The sequence below is a fragment of the Lynx canadensis genome, chromosome D3, assembly GCF_007474595.2.
Source record: "Lynx canadensis isolate LIC74 chromosome D3, mLynCan4.pri.v2, whole genome shotgun sequence".
NCBI classification, from domain to species: Eukaryota; Metazoa; Chordata; class Mammalia; order Carnivora; family Felidae; genus Lynx; species Lynx canadensis.
The window spans coordinates 20,209,491-20,223,835 of record NC_044314.2 but is presented as its reverse complement, the minus strand read 5'-3'; the positions used below and the strand labels follow the sequence as shown (position 1 = coordinate 20,223,835).

Below are 14,345 nucleotides of genomic sequence, written 5' to 3'. Positions count from 1 at the left end.
TTTTGTTTTGTTTTTTTTCCAAAAATCTGACCATGTATTCAGAAACGCCTCACTGCACACTACTTCGGCTACACATGTAGGTAACACCTTAATCATTTTGTTAAATCACAGCCACTTTGATTATGTTATGTTTCCGATGATATAAACATTGGAAGGCACAGTGGTAACATTGTAGCATTCTAACCTTGTACCTCTGAAAATCCCAGAATAGGGTCACAAACGCAACATTACAGTTCAGACAAACTCTTTTTGCCATGTCTTGGTAATGCTGCTTGTAATATCTACACATGATGTGACTTTTAAGTCCTGTGTTCCCAAAAGACTGGAGAAACAACTTTCTACTTATTTATGAATGAAAAACAACATCAGGGTCAGCATTTTATCCTGCATCACCTCTCCAGAAGCAGAGTCGGCACTACAGGTTACGATAACAAACCAGGGAAAGGGACAGAAAGACCAAAAAAAAAAAAAAAAAAAAAAAAAAAAAAAAAAAAAAAGGAAAGAAAAGGAAAGAAAAAAGAAAAAAGAAAAAAGAAAAAAATCCGTATTTACAGTAAAATCTTTCTTTTAAAAAAGTTAATCAGTACTATTTTTTTACAGGAGAAAAAAGTCTGAAACAAATGAACAAAAGCTTACCATAGTCACTAAATTTTTAATATATATTTATATATATATTTATATATATATTTGTCATAGGTCTATAAGATCCATCTGTTCCTCCTACCCTAAGGAATGGCTAATGTCATCACTTTGTTGTCATCAGGACGTTTGCTGGTTTTGTTACGAGGGCAGCCGAGCTTCCCTTATTCGATATCCGGTAATAATAAACACTAGCTGACTTGAATACCAACAAAAACGTTCATGTAGTTGTCTTCAGAAGTACACTTTTTCATTATTGCAAGTTTACAATTTTTTAAATTAAATATTTTTTTCAGACTTACAAATTAATTATATTTTTTTTTTCCAAAAGAAGTTTAGGCACAAATGCATTGTTCCACAGTGTGGAAAGATTGCCATTCAGTCTCTGGGCTGCGTCTCAGCCTGCACACACCGCTTTGCACATTCTGAATGATATGTTAGAGGGTCACCCCTCAAGTTGCACTTTTTTCTTTCTTTTTTTTTTTTTTTGTTTGTTTTTCGGTTTTCTGATCATTGGGAATGCTGAAACCTCTTGCGTCTGCGATTCATAACTACTCAGACTTGTCTTATATTACAAAAAAAGGGGTTAAGGAGAAGTGTTTATGTGGGTTTAAGATAATACAGCTGTTAAGGAAGTGGTCTCTTGTATTAATGAAGCAATGTGGCAACTTGGACCTGAGAAGGGAAAAAGAGAGGAAAATTAATTCATACACCTAAAACAGAGGAAGTAAACGTTTTATTTTTAAACTGGTTTTTTTTTTCCCCCAAAGGGGAAAAATTTGTTAACTGGGGCGAATGTTGACGTTTATGGCTGATGCCTCAGGGAGGAGAGCGACAAAGGAAGGGATTTCCGAAATGGCAGAGAGCACACTTGCCCTTTTACATCTGTCCCATGTGGTTTGACGCGTCTCCCATTCCAGGGTGCGGGCCCGCCAAGGAGAGCGGGGGAGGTTCTGAGGACACCTTCTCTTCCTCCCTTCTTTTCAGACACGCGGCTTTCGGATTCAGATTCCTCTCTGGAAGAGTGAAGTCAAGAATGTGGTTAGTGCCCACGGCTTCTGATAGAGGGCAGTAATGCGCTCTCGTCTGCTGACCCTCTATCGGGGTTTCCATGTCACCCAGCGAGAGGAAGAGCCAGCAAAGGCACGCTATAGCCATGCATTTGGTGGGTCACCAGTACAAGCTGGACGGCTTCACAGGATAAGAAAGCTGGTAAAACAAAGATACCAAACGCGGATTCCTGAGAGTACGTACGAAAGCACTGTGGTGCCGTCTTACTTGTAAGAGCGTCCTGTACCTTAGCCATGGGAGAGAGGGGGGCTGCCTTACAGATTCAGAGGCGATCTGCACTTGACCCCGTGACTCTGAACCATGCTTATGGGGCTGCTTCTCTGCTCCCGCTCCAGGCCGGCAAGTCGATCCCTACTCCCTGCAGCCGCAGGCTGCGTGACCCCTACAAGGAGGCGGGGGGGGGGGGGGGGGGGGGGGGGCACTGACCTCGGACTTGCTGCTCCAGGCTGAGGATGACGGCCACGGCCTGGTGGAGGATCAGGAGCTTGGTCTGGGGCTTGTCACTCTTGAGGTGGAGCTGCACCATGCGGCCGAGCTCCTTGAAAGCCTCGTTGATGTCGCGGACGCGCAGGCGCTCGCGGGCATTGTTGGCCATCCTCCGCTCCTTCTCACGCTCTGCCTTCTGCTCCGGTGTCAGGTCCTCGTCATCGTTATTGCTGGGGGACAAAAGGGATGCGACATTTTCTAATGGTGTGGGGACAAAGAAAGTCTCTAAATTGGTTTTGTTTTCTTCCAGAGTTTTCTGGGGATGTGTCCATCTTCAGCTGTTGTCCTCGGCAGGATTTTACATCCACTTGAACTTGGGACTGCTATAGATGGCTGTGACAATCCATACACGAGACATTCCGTTTCTCCCAGACATTCAACCCAAACAAAACCAGAGGGGTTAAAGTTAGGGCCCACTGTGTGCCCATGCTGATGTAGGGGGTAAAGGGCAAGCACGGCTTTTTATCAACGAGGCTACACTCTGCCAAGCAAGGCCACGGTCAACTTAGCCTCGAGGCTAGTCTGCATGGCCACAAAGCAGAGCGTTTTACACAGACTGAAGGTGTGTGTGCTGTCGTTTTTAACTTTCATACTGTGACATCTGGAACCTGAGGAAAACAAGTGCTTGAGAAAAGACTCGGGCAGGTCAGAATGAACACGATACAGCTGAAACAGGAGTAAGAAGGCCCTACATTCAAGACACCAGAGCAATGAGAGTGCAGACAGAGAACTTTTGTCCATGTTTCACTAATAACTAGCTCTGAAGGCATGGCTATTCCACTTAATGTATCTGAGTCTCATTTTCTCCATGTGTTAAATAAAAAGGCTAGAAAAACCATGATCTCCATGGCTTTTAACATCATGGACATTTGTGAGCCCCCAAAACAAGTTGGGAAAATCTGAGTTGACACGCACTGTGCAAAGCAAACAGAATACGATGGACTAAATACCAAACAGCTACTGGTTATAAATGACCATGACCTCATCATGAGTCAAAAATGAAGCCCAAAAGCTAATCTCTGATGGTTAGAACCAAAGTATTACATTTCATAGCAAAGGCATGGTTGGATCCAGTATAGTCTGGAAAGGCAATATTCCTCCTGTCTGTTTCTGGCTGTCATGCCTCTGAGTGTTATAGTTTGAGTTAATATGAGCAAGAAGCTTTTTGGGTATAAGAGATGTCATAAGAGATATAAAAAGTGAGGTCAACTTCACTGAAAAAGTAATAGGCTCCTCATTATATGAAACAATATGGAGGTGACCATCTGTAAGGATGTTAACCTGGAGGTCCAAGCATTCATCTAAATGACCATGATGGTTAACCTCTACTTTAAAATTCTACAAATCTGAAATGTTCACAGAATAAAGGTGTTAATCACAATATTTCAGAGCAGGAGAACATGGGGTAAGTTATCTAGTCAATTTAATGTACACTTAATGAATGTTGGCTTAACATGCGTGGCTCTGAATCTTCCAGTTTGGAGAATCTCTGGGTAGCTTCCAAATTGCAATAAGGACCAATTAGAGCTGAGAAGCTCCAATCAATCACAAATGGGAGTGGGATTCTTTGGGTTGCAAGCACATGCTGCAAATACAGATGATGTATGTAAGCCAACAACACTTGTAAGGGAGGGGAAGAGGAAGACACCAAAGAAAGATGCCTTAAGACTTGGCTCATCTCCCCATGGGTCATATACTCCCTGCCAGATGGGACCGTCTGCCATAGATGTGTGCTGGTGAACACACAACTGGACTGAACCTGTGGGAAATGGCTCTCTTTCAGTGTCATCTAAGCGTCCTCACTTCTGCTGAACCCTCCTCCCCACCACCCCTAACTTCTGCTGATGGCAGCCAAGTCAAGGTTACCGTTAATTCACGTCCACATTCCACTACACAAACAGGTTGTAACAAGTGAAAAGAGAACACAGCCAAGTCTGTGGTGGCCCTTCCCTGAAGTTAAAATTTTGAGTAACACTTTTAAACATCACACAGGTGTCACAGCTTTCACAGAGTGGGTCTGAAAGTGGGAACTTGTTTTCCAAAGGTATTCAGGCTAGTAACTAATTAGGCCCGATTATTCACTTATAAATAGTAAATAGGTTGGTTTTGCAAATAAAACTACCTAGCATTGTCTCACATCCCAGTTTGGGAGGCATTAGGTAAATGTCACAAGAATAACCGTTTCAATAAGAAGGTTCTTAACAGCAAGTGAAACGTTGTACGGAAACTTCCAAGAATCTACTAATATGCATAAGTCATGGCCACTAGTTGAATTACTGAGAACTGACGGGAGTGGCAGAGAAGACGGTAGGGATGCGAAAGCCCCTCCTTAAAATTTCACCAATGTGGCCAAGAGTCAGGAGACTCTGTAGTGACGGTGGGAGGTAAGGGGTAAGAAGCTTGTACCATTTTCTGGAAATTTTAGCAGGGGATGTCCTACAATTTATCCCAATGATTATAAAGGCGATTATGAGAAAGTGGCATGTTCTTAATTCCTAAAGGGCATTAGCTCTAACCCCGAGAATGACAGCTTCTAAAAGGGGGAAGTGTAGTCGTGGTACAATTTATTTAATTTACAAATGAAAACAACCCAAGGGAACTAAAGCAAAGAACAGGGGTGCCACGGTGTTCGAAAACCATCTGATCGTCAGACTAGAGTTAACATTCCACGAGAAAGACTCTAATTTAAAGATATTGGATATTTAAGAAAACCAACCAGAAGCTATTTTCCTGCAGTTGTATTTTCTGTAGAAGGGAGTATCTGGGAGAAAAAAGCGAGCAGTTTAGGTATTATTATTAGATAGATCAACATATTTAAGATAAAGCTGGGAAATCAGTATATTCTCACGTTCAAGATCAGAAAAAAGTCATAGTTGCATATACCTCAATGGAGTTTTTAACACGGCTAAGATCTCTTTTTTAGAAATATTTTGGAAAGATCATTTCGGACCAAATTTGCAGAATATGCATCATTTTAAAAATCAACTGTTTGCACTTGAATCAGTTACAAATTGTTTTTACCGTGTGTAATTAGCACTGCGTCCAAATTCACAAATGCAAAGACACTATAGGCTTCACTAGAGTACCAGTATCTCAAACGATACTTCGGTAGCTCTAGAGCAGGCCTTTAATTTTCTTTTCAGCTGTCGATTTACCTGCCAGGAAAAAACTGAATAGTTTCTTCCTGTTCTGTTCACTTCATCAAAGTCCAATAAAGGAATTAAATGAAGCGACAGTATCATATACTGTTACCTAGATCTTGACCTAGTAATCGATTTGATATCCTTCTTGTCGTCATCTAACTTCTTGTCCTCGGAAGATTTCGTGTCTTGCAGGTTCTCATCCCCCTCGTCGTCGGATTTGATCTCAGAGCTGCCGGAGGAGACGCTCTGGCCCTGCAATCCTGGCGGCATGCCTAACGGAAGAGAGAGAGAGAGAGCAGGTGATGTTTCTGCCAAACACTAGATGCGCGCGCGCGCGCACACACACACACACACACACATGCACACACACTGCAGACCGCGAGCTGCCAGCCATATAGTTCATGCTGCTGAACTGTGATCCTTCTGCCGCATTTGTTTCCATGTGATCTGGTGAAGTTTCAAAAATGCACCTGTGGAAGCAAGTTTTCCCTGCATTGGCTCTGAGGTTAAATTCTATTTTGCAATCTTTTGGAGTAGATGGTAATTTCACTGTCTACAAAACATCAACTTAATTGCAATGAAAATCATAATCATGAAAATCACACACCGCAATGTTCTGATTAAGAACCCAAGTAAATATCAGCTATTATATTGAGTTTCTTCCATATGCAATGATTTAATAGAAAAATGTCCTTAAAATATAATTCCCAGGGAGTACGCTAAATATGTGCAGTCAAGACTTCAATAGATACCCTAATGATATTCTGAAATTAGGTTTCTCTTATCCTCAAGGAGTAATCAGCATTTAAAAATGGTACATATGGAAAGCAGTTAGCTGCTCACTGAAGAAATTTTTAGCTTTATCACTGCTCAACTTTCAAGATCACAATACATTTTAAAACGTGACCCTCATGTATCCACTTATTTCTAAGGTATAAGCATGCCTATTGGGTATTCTCCTCTGTTTGTAATTTGTGTAGTCACTCAAAATTGGTCTGTGGTCCAGAAGCATCCTTATCACCGGAGCCCATTAGAGATGCAGAATTTCAGACCTACTGAATCAGAATCTGCACTTTAACAAGGTCCTCAAGTCACGCTTATATACACTCAGGTTTAAGAAGCACTGACTCTCTCTCTCTCTCTCTCCATACACACACACACACCCACCCACACATACACACACACACATAATTAACACTCAATTTGTACAATGTTTAGCCAGTGGTAAAAAGCCTATGCATATTCCCGGGGCAGTGTTATCACCTTTACTCTAAACATGGGAAGGGGTGGGTGATGAGAATTTAAGTGTCTGCCAGTCACCGGGCCAGCCAGTTGCACAGGGAGCATGGGACCCAGGTCTGGCTCCTGTGGTATAACTTCCTGGGGTCATGAAAAGCTGAGTGGGGTCCGTGGTTTGAGGCAATCATTATGGGGCGAGACGAAAAGTGAAAATCATTCCACCAAGTTCCAGTTTTTAAATGTACCTACATTTCCTTCCATCTTAAACGACAAAAACAATTTCCTTCCTTCCTATTCATTTGGAAATATCATTTTCAGGCTACAACTAACCACATTAGAGGACCTGAATGAGTAAAATGTGGAAATAGCTAAAATAAAATTTCCTCTCATCAGTCTGTTGTCTCATTCCCTGCTGAAATAGGACCAGGATTTCAGAGGATGTTTGAGGAAAACAGTTACTGAAGAAACACAATTAGCCGGCTACGTTCTAACTGCTTTCCCATTTGCTTACCATTTTTGTACCAAATTTGATTCTTGGTTTTCTGCCAGTGCTTCCTGAGGAGTGTATGCCAAGTAAGCTTGGGATCAACACTGGATTCACTATTGTCTAAGTGAGGTCGGAAGGGCCTTCGGAGGCAGACCTACCTCTGTAAGGGTCCTGGGGTGGGTTCAAATCCGGGGAAGTTGCAGACTGGACAGGAAGCTGTGGAACTGGAACCTGGTTTGGCACAAGAGAATGGCTGCCTCTCAGGGCCACACCGTCTTCACGATGGGCCCCAACCTGAAAGGGGGAGAGGAACCGTAGAGTTTATTTCCAGGGGCAGCAAGGACCAGCCGAAGGAACACGGGCCTTTGAAAAACAAGACTCCCAAATGCCTTTCACTAGAGGGCGCTGAAGGACCGCACACGCACCTACAGAACCCTGCAAAACACTTCACACTCAGTAAGATGCCGTGCTGTACATTCAGTGACAAATATGGCAGAGTAGCTCAGGCAGGTAAAACGTCAAATTGTCTCCCAGGGTGCTGCAGTGGAGCGCACTGATTCGTACCCATCTGTCTTCTATCATGTCCGCCAACAGATCTGACAATTATCTTAATGCCCATATGCTTAATTGTGGGCTTCTCAATTCCCCCATTGCTATCGGAAATCCTACAGGAATTTCAATTTGGCATTCGACTTTCATTTCAGGGGATAAGATTCTCAGGCCTGCCATTTTTTTTTCCATAATGCCAGCTAAGCCTCTGACAGCGGAAGCTACGGCAGTATGGGACACAGCCCCTGCTCGGTACAAATATAATAAAATGTCACCTGGCTTTCCAAAACTGGCAGCCCATCCCAGATTAATGTTTACTGTATTTCATCAGCTGCTGAGCTCCAAATCCAAAGGGGGACCGTCTCTGCCAATGCCACCACACCGGAAAATGTACCAATAAAGGTTTTATTAAACACACCAGTAATGCCATCATTGCCATGCAAAGAGGTTTGGACATTTTTCCATTTTTCCTCCCACTATTCTGATCCTAGAAAGATACCGCACTGTAAACACTCTTTACGTTTCCATGAATAAAATTACAGAATACAGCATGATGACTTGGTCTGGAAGAAACACTGCTGAGCCTTTTAGTAACTACTACTGCCTACTCGAGGGTCCAGAGATGTTGCACCAGTGACAACGAGACAGCAAGTGCTGACTTTATGGCATGTGCCTTAAAGCAAAACCATTCAGCATTTGCAAACCAAGAGGAACATGAGTAGCTTACATTTTTGTTTGCATTTTCAAGTAGTTAGGCTCTCCGCCTATTGTCAGGCGAACAATGTATGCAGGATCGTGGGTCTGACCCTAAAAATATTTACCTCTGAATTTTTACTGTTATGAATCAAAAAGTTTAATTTTTTCCCCATCCAAAACCAAAAAGCCCACAAAGCAGAATCTTCACTCATTTGCTGCCAAATGTTTTAAAAGAGTATCTCCAAAGAAAGCAACGACAATCAGAATCTGAACCGACAACAACCAAGTTCACAGAACCGAATGAAGCACACGCTATCTAAAAGCAACCTGATATGAAGTATCACCGTTACATAATCCAAAACAGTACAGAAGGAAATAACTCAGGGGGGAGGGGGAGGGACCACTGCTCAGATTCAAAACATAGCAAGAATAAAAGGATTTAAAGACTCATGGGCATCGGGACGCATAAGTGAATGCTGTAGCTAAGAGTCCAGGGATGTCCGCCACCTGTGTGCCTGTGTCCCTTCCCAGAACGTTCTGAATGGTGGTTATTTAGCTTCTGGGAGGGTGCTTCGAATGTAAGGAGACCTCGATTACCTCCCACAGCAGCCCGTTCCCTTCCATTTTCGTCACAAGTTGGCCTCCTTGTGTATTCCATCCACTGGTTCTAGTTTCAACTTCGGGAGTTTCATGGAGTAACTGTAAGTCCCCTTCACGTGTTTAACACCACTGCCATGCCACTGGCGTCCGTCCCCTGGTGACCAGCGCCCTGTCCTTCCAGGCAGGCCAGGCCCACTTGATGCTTCCAAACCATTTTTCACTTTTGGTATGTTTTCATATTTATTCCAACCAAAAGGTGATAGCTATTTTCCATTCAGGGTTTGATTTGCCATTTTTATGTTTGTGCATTTACAAGACTGATTCAATGGATGATTATTCCTCCAATCTAAGATGTCAACTTGTATGCGTGCATTTTACAGGCCTTGATCAAATGGTAGCTCTTGAAGTCTGTCAATCAATGTTAACCCAAATAATTACCTTAGTGCTGATTCATATTTATTGGTATTTCCAATGGATTTAATCTCTTAAACTTCCACAGAAGGTGATTCTAAATTGGAGTCACTGAAGGTAACCCCAGGTTTGAGCATAGCAAAGACGTAAATGCTTTTACGTTAGGCATTCTATTAAAACCCTCAAGCCTTCTTTGTAGGCATCTGTGATTTAATTTAAGGTTAGGGTTTTGATTTTTACTTAAAATATATTCAGATATTGATCCTGTGCTTCTTTTCTCCCTTCTAGTTCACATTCAGATTAGTTTTTACAAGAGCAAAAAAGAGCCCACAACCAATTATCTTTGTATTTTCCTTGCCTCAACTATTATGAAAGACTGAGTAAAAACAGTACAATGATGAGAATCAACAATATCTAGATTTTAACTGTAACTGGTTTCTTTGTTAGCTGTGTAACCATGGGTAAGGTATTCAAATACAAACTGAAGAAATTAACACTAGGTTATAGAGAATGAGTCCCGTGTTTATTGCAAAGGGTGGTAATAGGCAAAACAATTGGTACATAATAGGTACTTAACAATTATAGATATTATGTGAAAATATCTGCAAATCCTTGCATACCACGTAAAAATAAAAGTCTATATAGTTCAAAACCCCTCAGAACACAAGCTACCTTCATTTAAGATCATCTTTGTACTCTTTGTCTCTATTTTGTTCACGTGCATTTGATTTTAAATCTTTCCTCCTACACAATGACAGTGAAATCTTAAATGATCTTATAAATATGTTGAGAAGACAGTTGTTACAACTGTATTTGTTTGGATTTTAGCCATACATGTTAACTAACTTTATATATTTTCCACAGATCATCTCAAATAATATACCAATCATTTTTCACAAAGGAAGTTGCGAACAAAGTTGCTCTTGATGATTTAAGGCTGCCTTTGTAAACTATGCACATTCCAGGTCAAATGAATGAATGATGATGGGTCGAGATCCTTGTGGTAATGAGCTTGATTCTCTGGGATCAGTTCCATTGCCTGTGGCTATGCAATAGTATTCTGAAGAATTAACTTTGCTTTGTTTGTTTCCTTGGCCACAGACAGCATGTCCTAACCCCATTTACTTCTCTTTCGGAAACATTATTTTTGGTCACATAAGAGACAAGGCAAGAATGATAGTGGATGGTCAACACAATCCGTCACTGGAATAGCTCATAAATAGAAGGAGGAGCCAATATGTACAGAATACAAGGGTCAAGGCTTGAACGCCTTCCAAATAATAAATAGGTAAGAATATAACTAGAAAAAAGCAGATTCCTTCAATCTGCAAATAGACTCTAAGGATGGTACCTACTTTTAGAAAATCTGTACTTCATTAAAGCCCTATTTTCATAACGTTTTCATCTAGGTAAGCAAGAGTTTAAAGTTAAAAGCCAGTCTAAGAAAGTAGTTAATTTTATCAATATTGATAGTAAATTTTATTTTTTGCAATCTTTAAGAATAGTCTTCTTAGTTACATACAATGTGGTTTTAGATATATTTATGCTAAATGTAAAAGACAAAATTAAATTTCTAAAAATTATACAGTGTTAATTGATTGATCAAAGAGTACATTTATTAATTCAGGAAATATTTACTCATCTACTTCATGCTTGTCACTCCAGGGGGTGCTAGGGATGGGATGGTAAATAACTTAGATGACCTCATGAAGCTTAGAGATTCTCTGTGGGATTTTTGCACACTGATCACTTTAGTGTGGCGGTTTTCATAGTAAGTCTCTCAAGTAAAAGGAGACTTTTCATGATTTCTGTAATTTAGGTTTTGAGCCCAGAGAACACCCAGGACCTAAGGCCACTCCTTGTCTCTCATGGGCCAGCCTCTCTTGTCCCTCTGCTGGTACCTCTGTCTCTCTGGCATTTGTCTCTTCATGACTATAGTCTGAACTCTCCTTTCATGGTATCTCAGTACATTCTTTAAGGTTCTGAACCTGTTGCTAACTCCCTCTCTTAGTATTTCTGAGCTCAGAATGCCAAGATCATCTGATGGTAAGCTCAACATTTTGAAGCAGACACGAACCATCCTTTGAATGGGCCACTCTAGGGTTAGGTGTCCCCATTACTGGTTCAATGAACTACAAAAGAAGAGGAGGGAAGATCATGTGGTCTAAGCATGGATGCCCACTCCACCATAAATCATGCCCCCCAAATCATGGCTCTTAGATACAAATATCTAAGTTACCCTGCATCTCAGGTCAAGTTATATTCAAATTCTGACATGGCTATTTAAATTTTCCTGTGTTAATTTATCACTGGGAATAATTAAATACCTTCAGCAGTACATTACTTCTTTTGAATAATGTAAACAACATATAATTTTAAATAACCTTACTTTCCAAGGAGAGGATGGATACATTAGAAGCACTTTTCAATCACAGCATAGAAACTTTAAGAGCTTGAGAGACTTGGAACCCAGTTAGGCCAAACTCTTCATTTTACAGAGAAGAAAGCTAAGGTTGAAGATAGTGAAGCGAATTGGCAAATGTCTAGTAAGACTAAAATAGATTTTGAGTTCAGAAAAGTTAAAACAACACTGAATAATTTGATTGGGGTGTGTGTGTGTGTGTGTGTGTGTGTGTGTGTGTGTGTGTATGGGAGGAGAACAAAGTTAAGGGACAAAAAGGGTTTATCTCTTGGAGCTTTTGTTTACAACAGAGTGCATATATGGGCATGTGTGTGTGTGTAGATATAGATACGAAACTCATTTTATTTTTCTTTATCATAGGGAAAAAAACCACCATAGTTCACCAAGTATGGCCAAGGCCATGGCCGAGATGTCTAACTAAATTACAAAATTTAATACTTGCCACAACTCCTCCAACATAAACAGATTTCAAAGACATGCAGCTTCAAATTAGGTGGCTGTTGGCAAGGGTATTTTAATGTGGGGATGCGTGCAGCATCCTGGTAAATATCCTTATCCTGATCCTTGAGCTAACAACAAACACCACAAACAAAAAAGACATTCAGTGTTTCTGCTCTCTTTGTTTCCAGGGAGTATTGTGAAAGTAATTATTCTGTTGTATTTAAGAGGCCTATTTCATGGATGGGAAAATGTATTAAATTTCATTTGGCAGTTATTCAATCCTTGTTAATGTTATCTCCAGAGATAACTGCTTCAAAGCAGGCTTTCAGACCTCAGTTCCTTCTCTTCTACCATAATCCTTCTAAAAGAGTGTAGGATGGGAACTTTAGGAAGCTTGTCATTAATTTCTAGACCAAGTGATAATGATACAAAACTAGATATGCTATCAGAAACTTTTTGGTATTATCAAAAGAAAAGCTTGTTATTCATGGCATCCGGTTCAAAATGTGTCTTTTGACATAGGTGTTTTTTAGAAAGAAGAAACAAAACAAGGAAATGGGACAAAGAAAAAAGTCCTGGTAACTTTTACTTTTCTCTCTTCTCTTCCTCTTCCTCTTCCTGTTTTTCCATAAACACAAAACAAACGTTGATGGGCTTTTACTGTAATTAGACACCCACTGACACAGAAGAGAGTTGTGGTGCCTGAACTGTGATCTCCCCATGACATATCAATTAGACATGACAGTTGTGGAGGGCTAGATTTCAGTTTCTAGGATCCTGCCAGATCTCTGTCATATTAGAGGAAAGAAAACTTATTTTCTCAAAGGTACAAAACATTGTTTAGCCCAGAAGTGCATCTTTTAAAGAGGTGGGAAGTGGTCATGCAAACTTTAATGGCTCACAGATGGGTACCCGGAAGTTCACGAAACGGTGGCACCGGACGGATACTGCGAGGAACAACACCGGAGGCCCTGAGATGTAGCAGAAAACAAGACCCACCTCTGATAACCAACTCCTTTGGGTGAGAAAGTTCTAACATCTGGGACACTCTTCAACCACAAATATCACTTCCATATTTCTCAGTTCAAAAAATTATCAGACTACTTTTTAAAAATTCCTGTGATTAAACATTTAAAGGACTTTTCATGAAAAGTCAGATCTGGATTCGCTTCTTCTGTTTGGATTTTGATTCTTGAGAGCCGTTTATTGGGAGAAGACTTCCTCACACCAGAGAACACCTGTTTTTTTCCCTAGAAATCTCACAGCCTCACAGCTTTGCTTATGCTTTGCCTGAAAGTTAAGGTAATTCCTTACTGGGCAATTCTTGGAGATTTATTGAATGCTTATTCTCCAGATGATAAAATAATTTTCAAGAGGATTTAAATCTGATGTAAATGACCGCGGCCTTGGCAGGCCTGACCTGTCACATGATCGGCCAGGCTGAAACTCCCCTGATGTCCACCAGCATGGTTAAAATGAATGATTCTGTGATTTAGTTCGAGAGATGCAAATGGTTGTTATCTGATTTCAGTTCATCTTTTTTTTTTCTTAACTCATAAGTTCCATCTATTAAAACTGTTTCATTTCTCTCCTCTGTATCTCCACCCTCCGCCCCCAATTCTCTACAACACTTTCCTATAGGGGAAACTGTAACTGGATGCATTCCACCAAGTGAGAACCTTAGCAGGTGGTTAACAGAGTCCATTTCACCCCTTCTTGCCCCAGGTAGCAGGTTAGTAAGTAAGTGGTAGGCAACTAAACTTAATCCACGTCTGCTGAACCAAGTCCATCTAGCACAGAGATTATGGTGAAAGTTTGCGATTACTTGTACACGGCTTCTCTTGTTTGCAGTGAAGGGAAAGACAACCGAACACCTGATGTGTGCCTGGGATTCGGGATCCCCGAGCACAGACACACCTGCAGAGCATACAACTGAGGGGCTGGCTTGCACATAATGTGTGCTCTGTAGCCAGCCCGGGAGGTCCATCCCTAGGGATTTATCTTCACCTCACTGGCCTTTATTTTTTAAATGCATTTCTTATCATCCCAGTAACACATGCTTATTGTAAAATATTTGGAAAGGAAGGGTAACAAGCTTCCCTAAACCAATGAAACACTCCTTCCCCATCACTTCCTAAATATCCCCTTTCTGAATGCTATA

General features: G+C 41.0%; 1 protein-coding gene across 17 annotated transcripts in view; it reads right to left on the bottom strand.

Annotated features, from left to right (window-relative positions):
* Positions 1-951: 951 nt before the first annotated feature.
* TCF4 (transcription factor 4) overlaps positions 952-14,345 on the bottom strand; it is a 351,707-nt gene continuing 338,313 nt past the window's right edge. For 12 of the 17 annotated variants that reach the window (XM_030336279.2, XM_030336272.2, XM_030336273.2 and 9 more), the window contains 5 exons: positions 7,224-7,359; positions 5,449-5,611; positions 2,137-2,366; positions 1,515-1,655; positions 952-1,314 (listed from right to left, as the gene is read on the bottom strand). In XM_030336279.2, coding sequence (XP_030192139.1) covers positions 1,519-1,655; positions 2,137-2,366; positions 5,449-5,611; positions 7,224-7,359 — 666 coding nt within the window. In that variant the 3' untranslated portion in view covers positions 952-1,314; positions 1,515-1,518. The remainder of the gene's footprint in view (positions 1,315-1,514; positions 1,656-2,136; positions 2,367-5,448; positions 5,612-7,223; positions 7,360-14,345) is intronic. The other 5 variants (XM_030336278.2, XM_030336277.2, XM_030336276.2 and 2 more) reach the window with 1 other exon arrangement.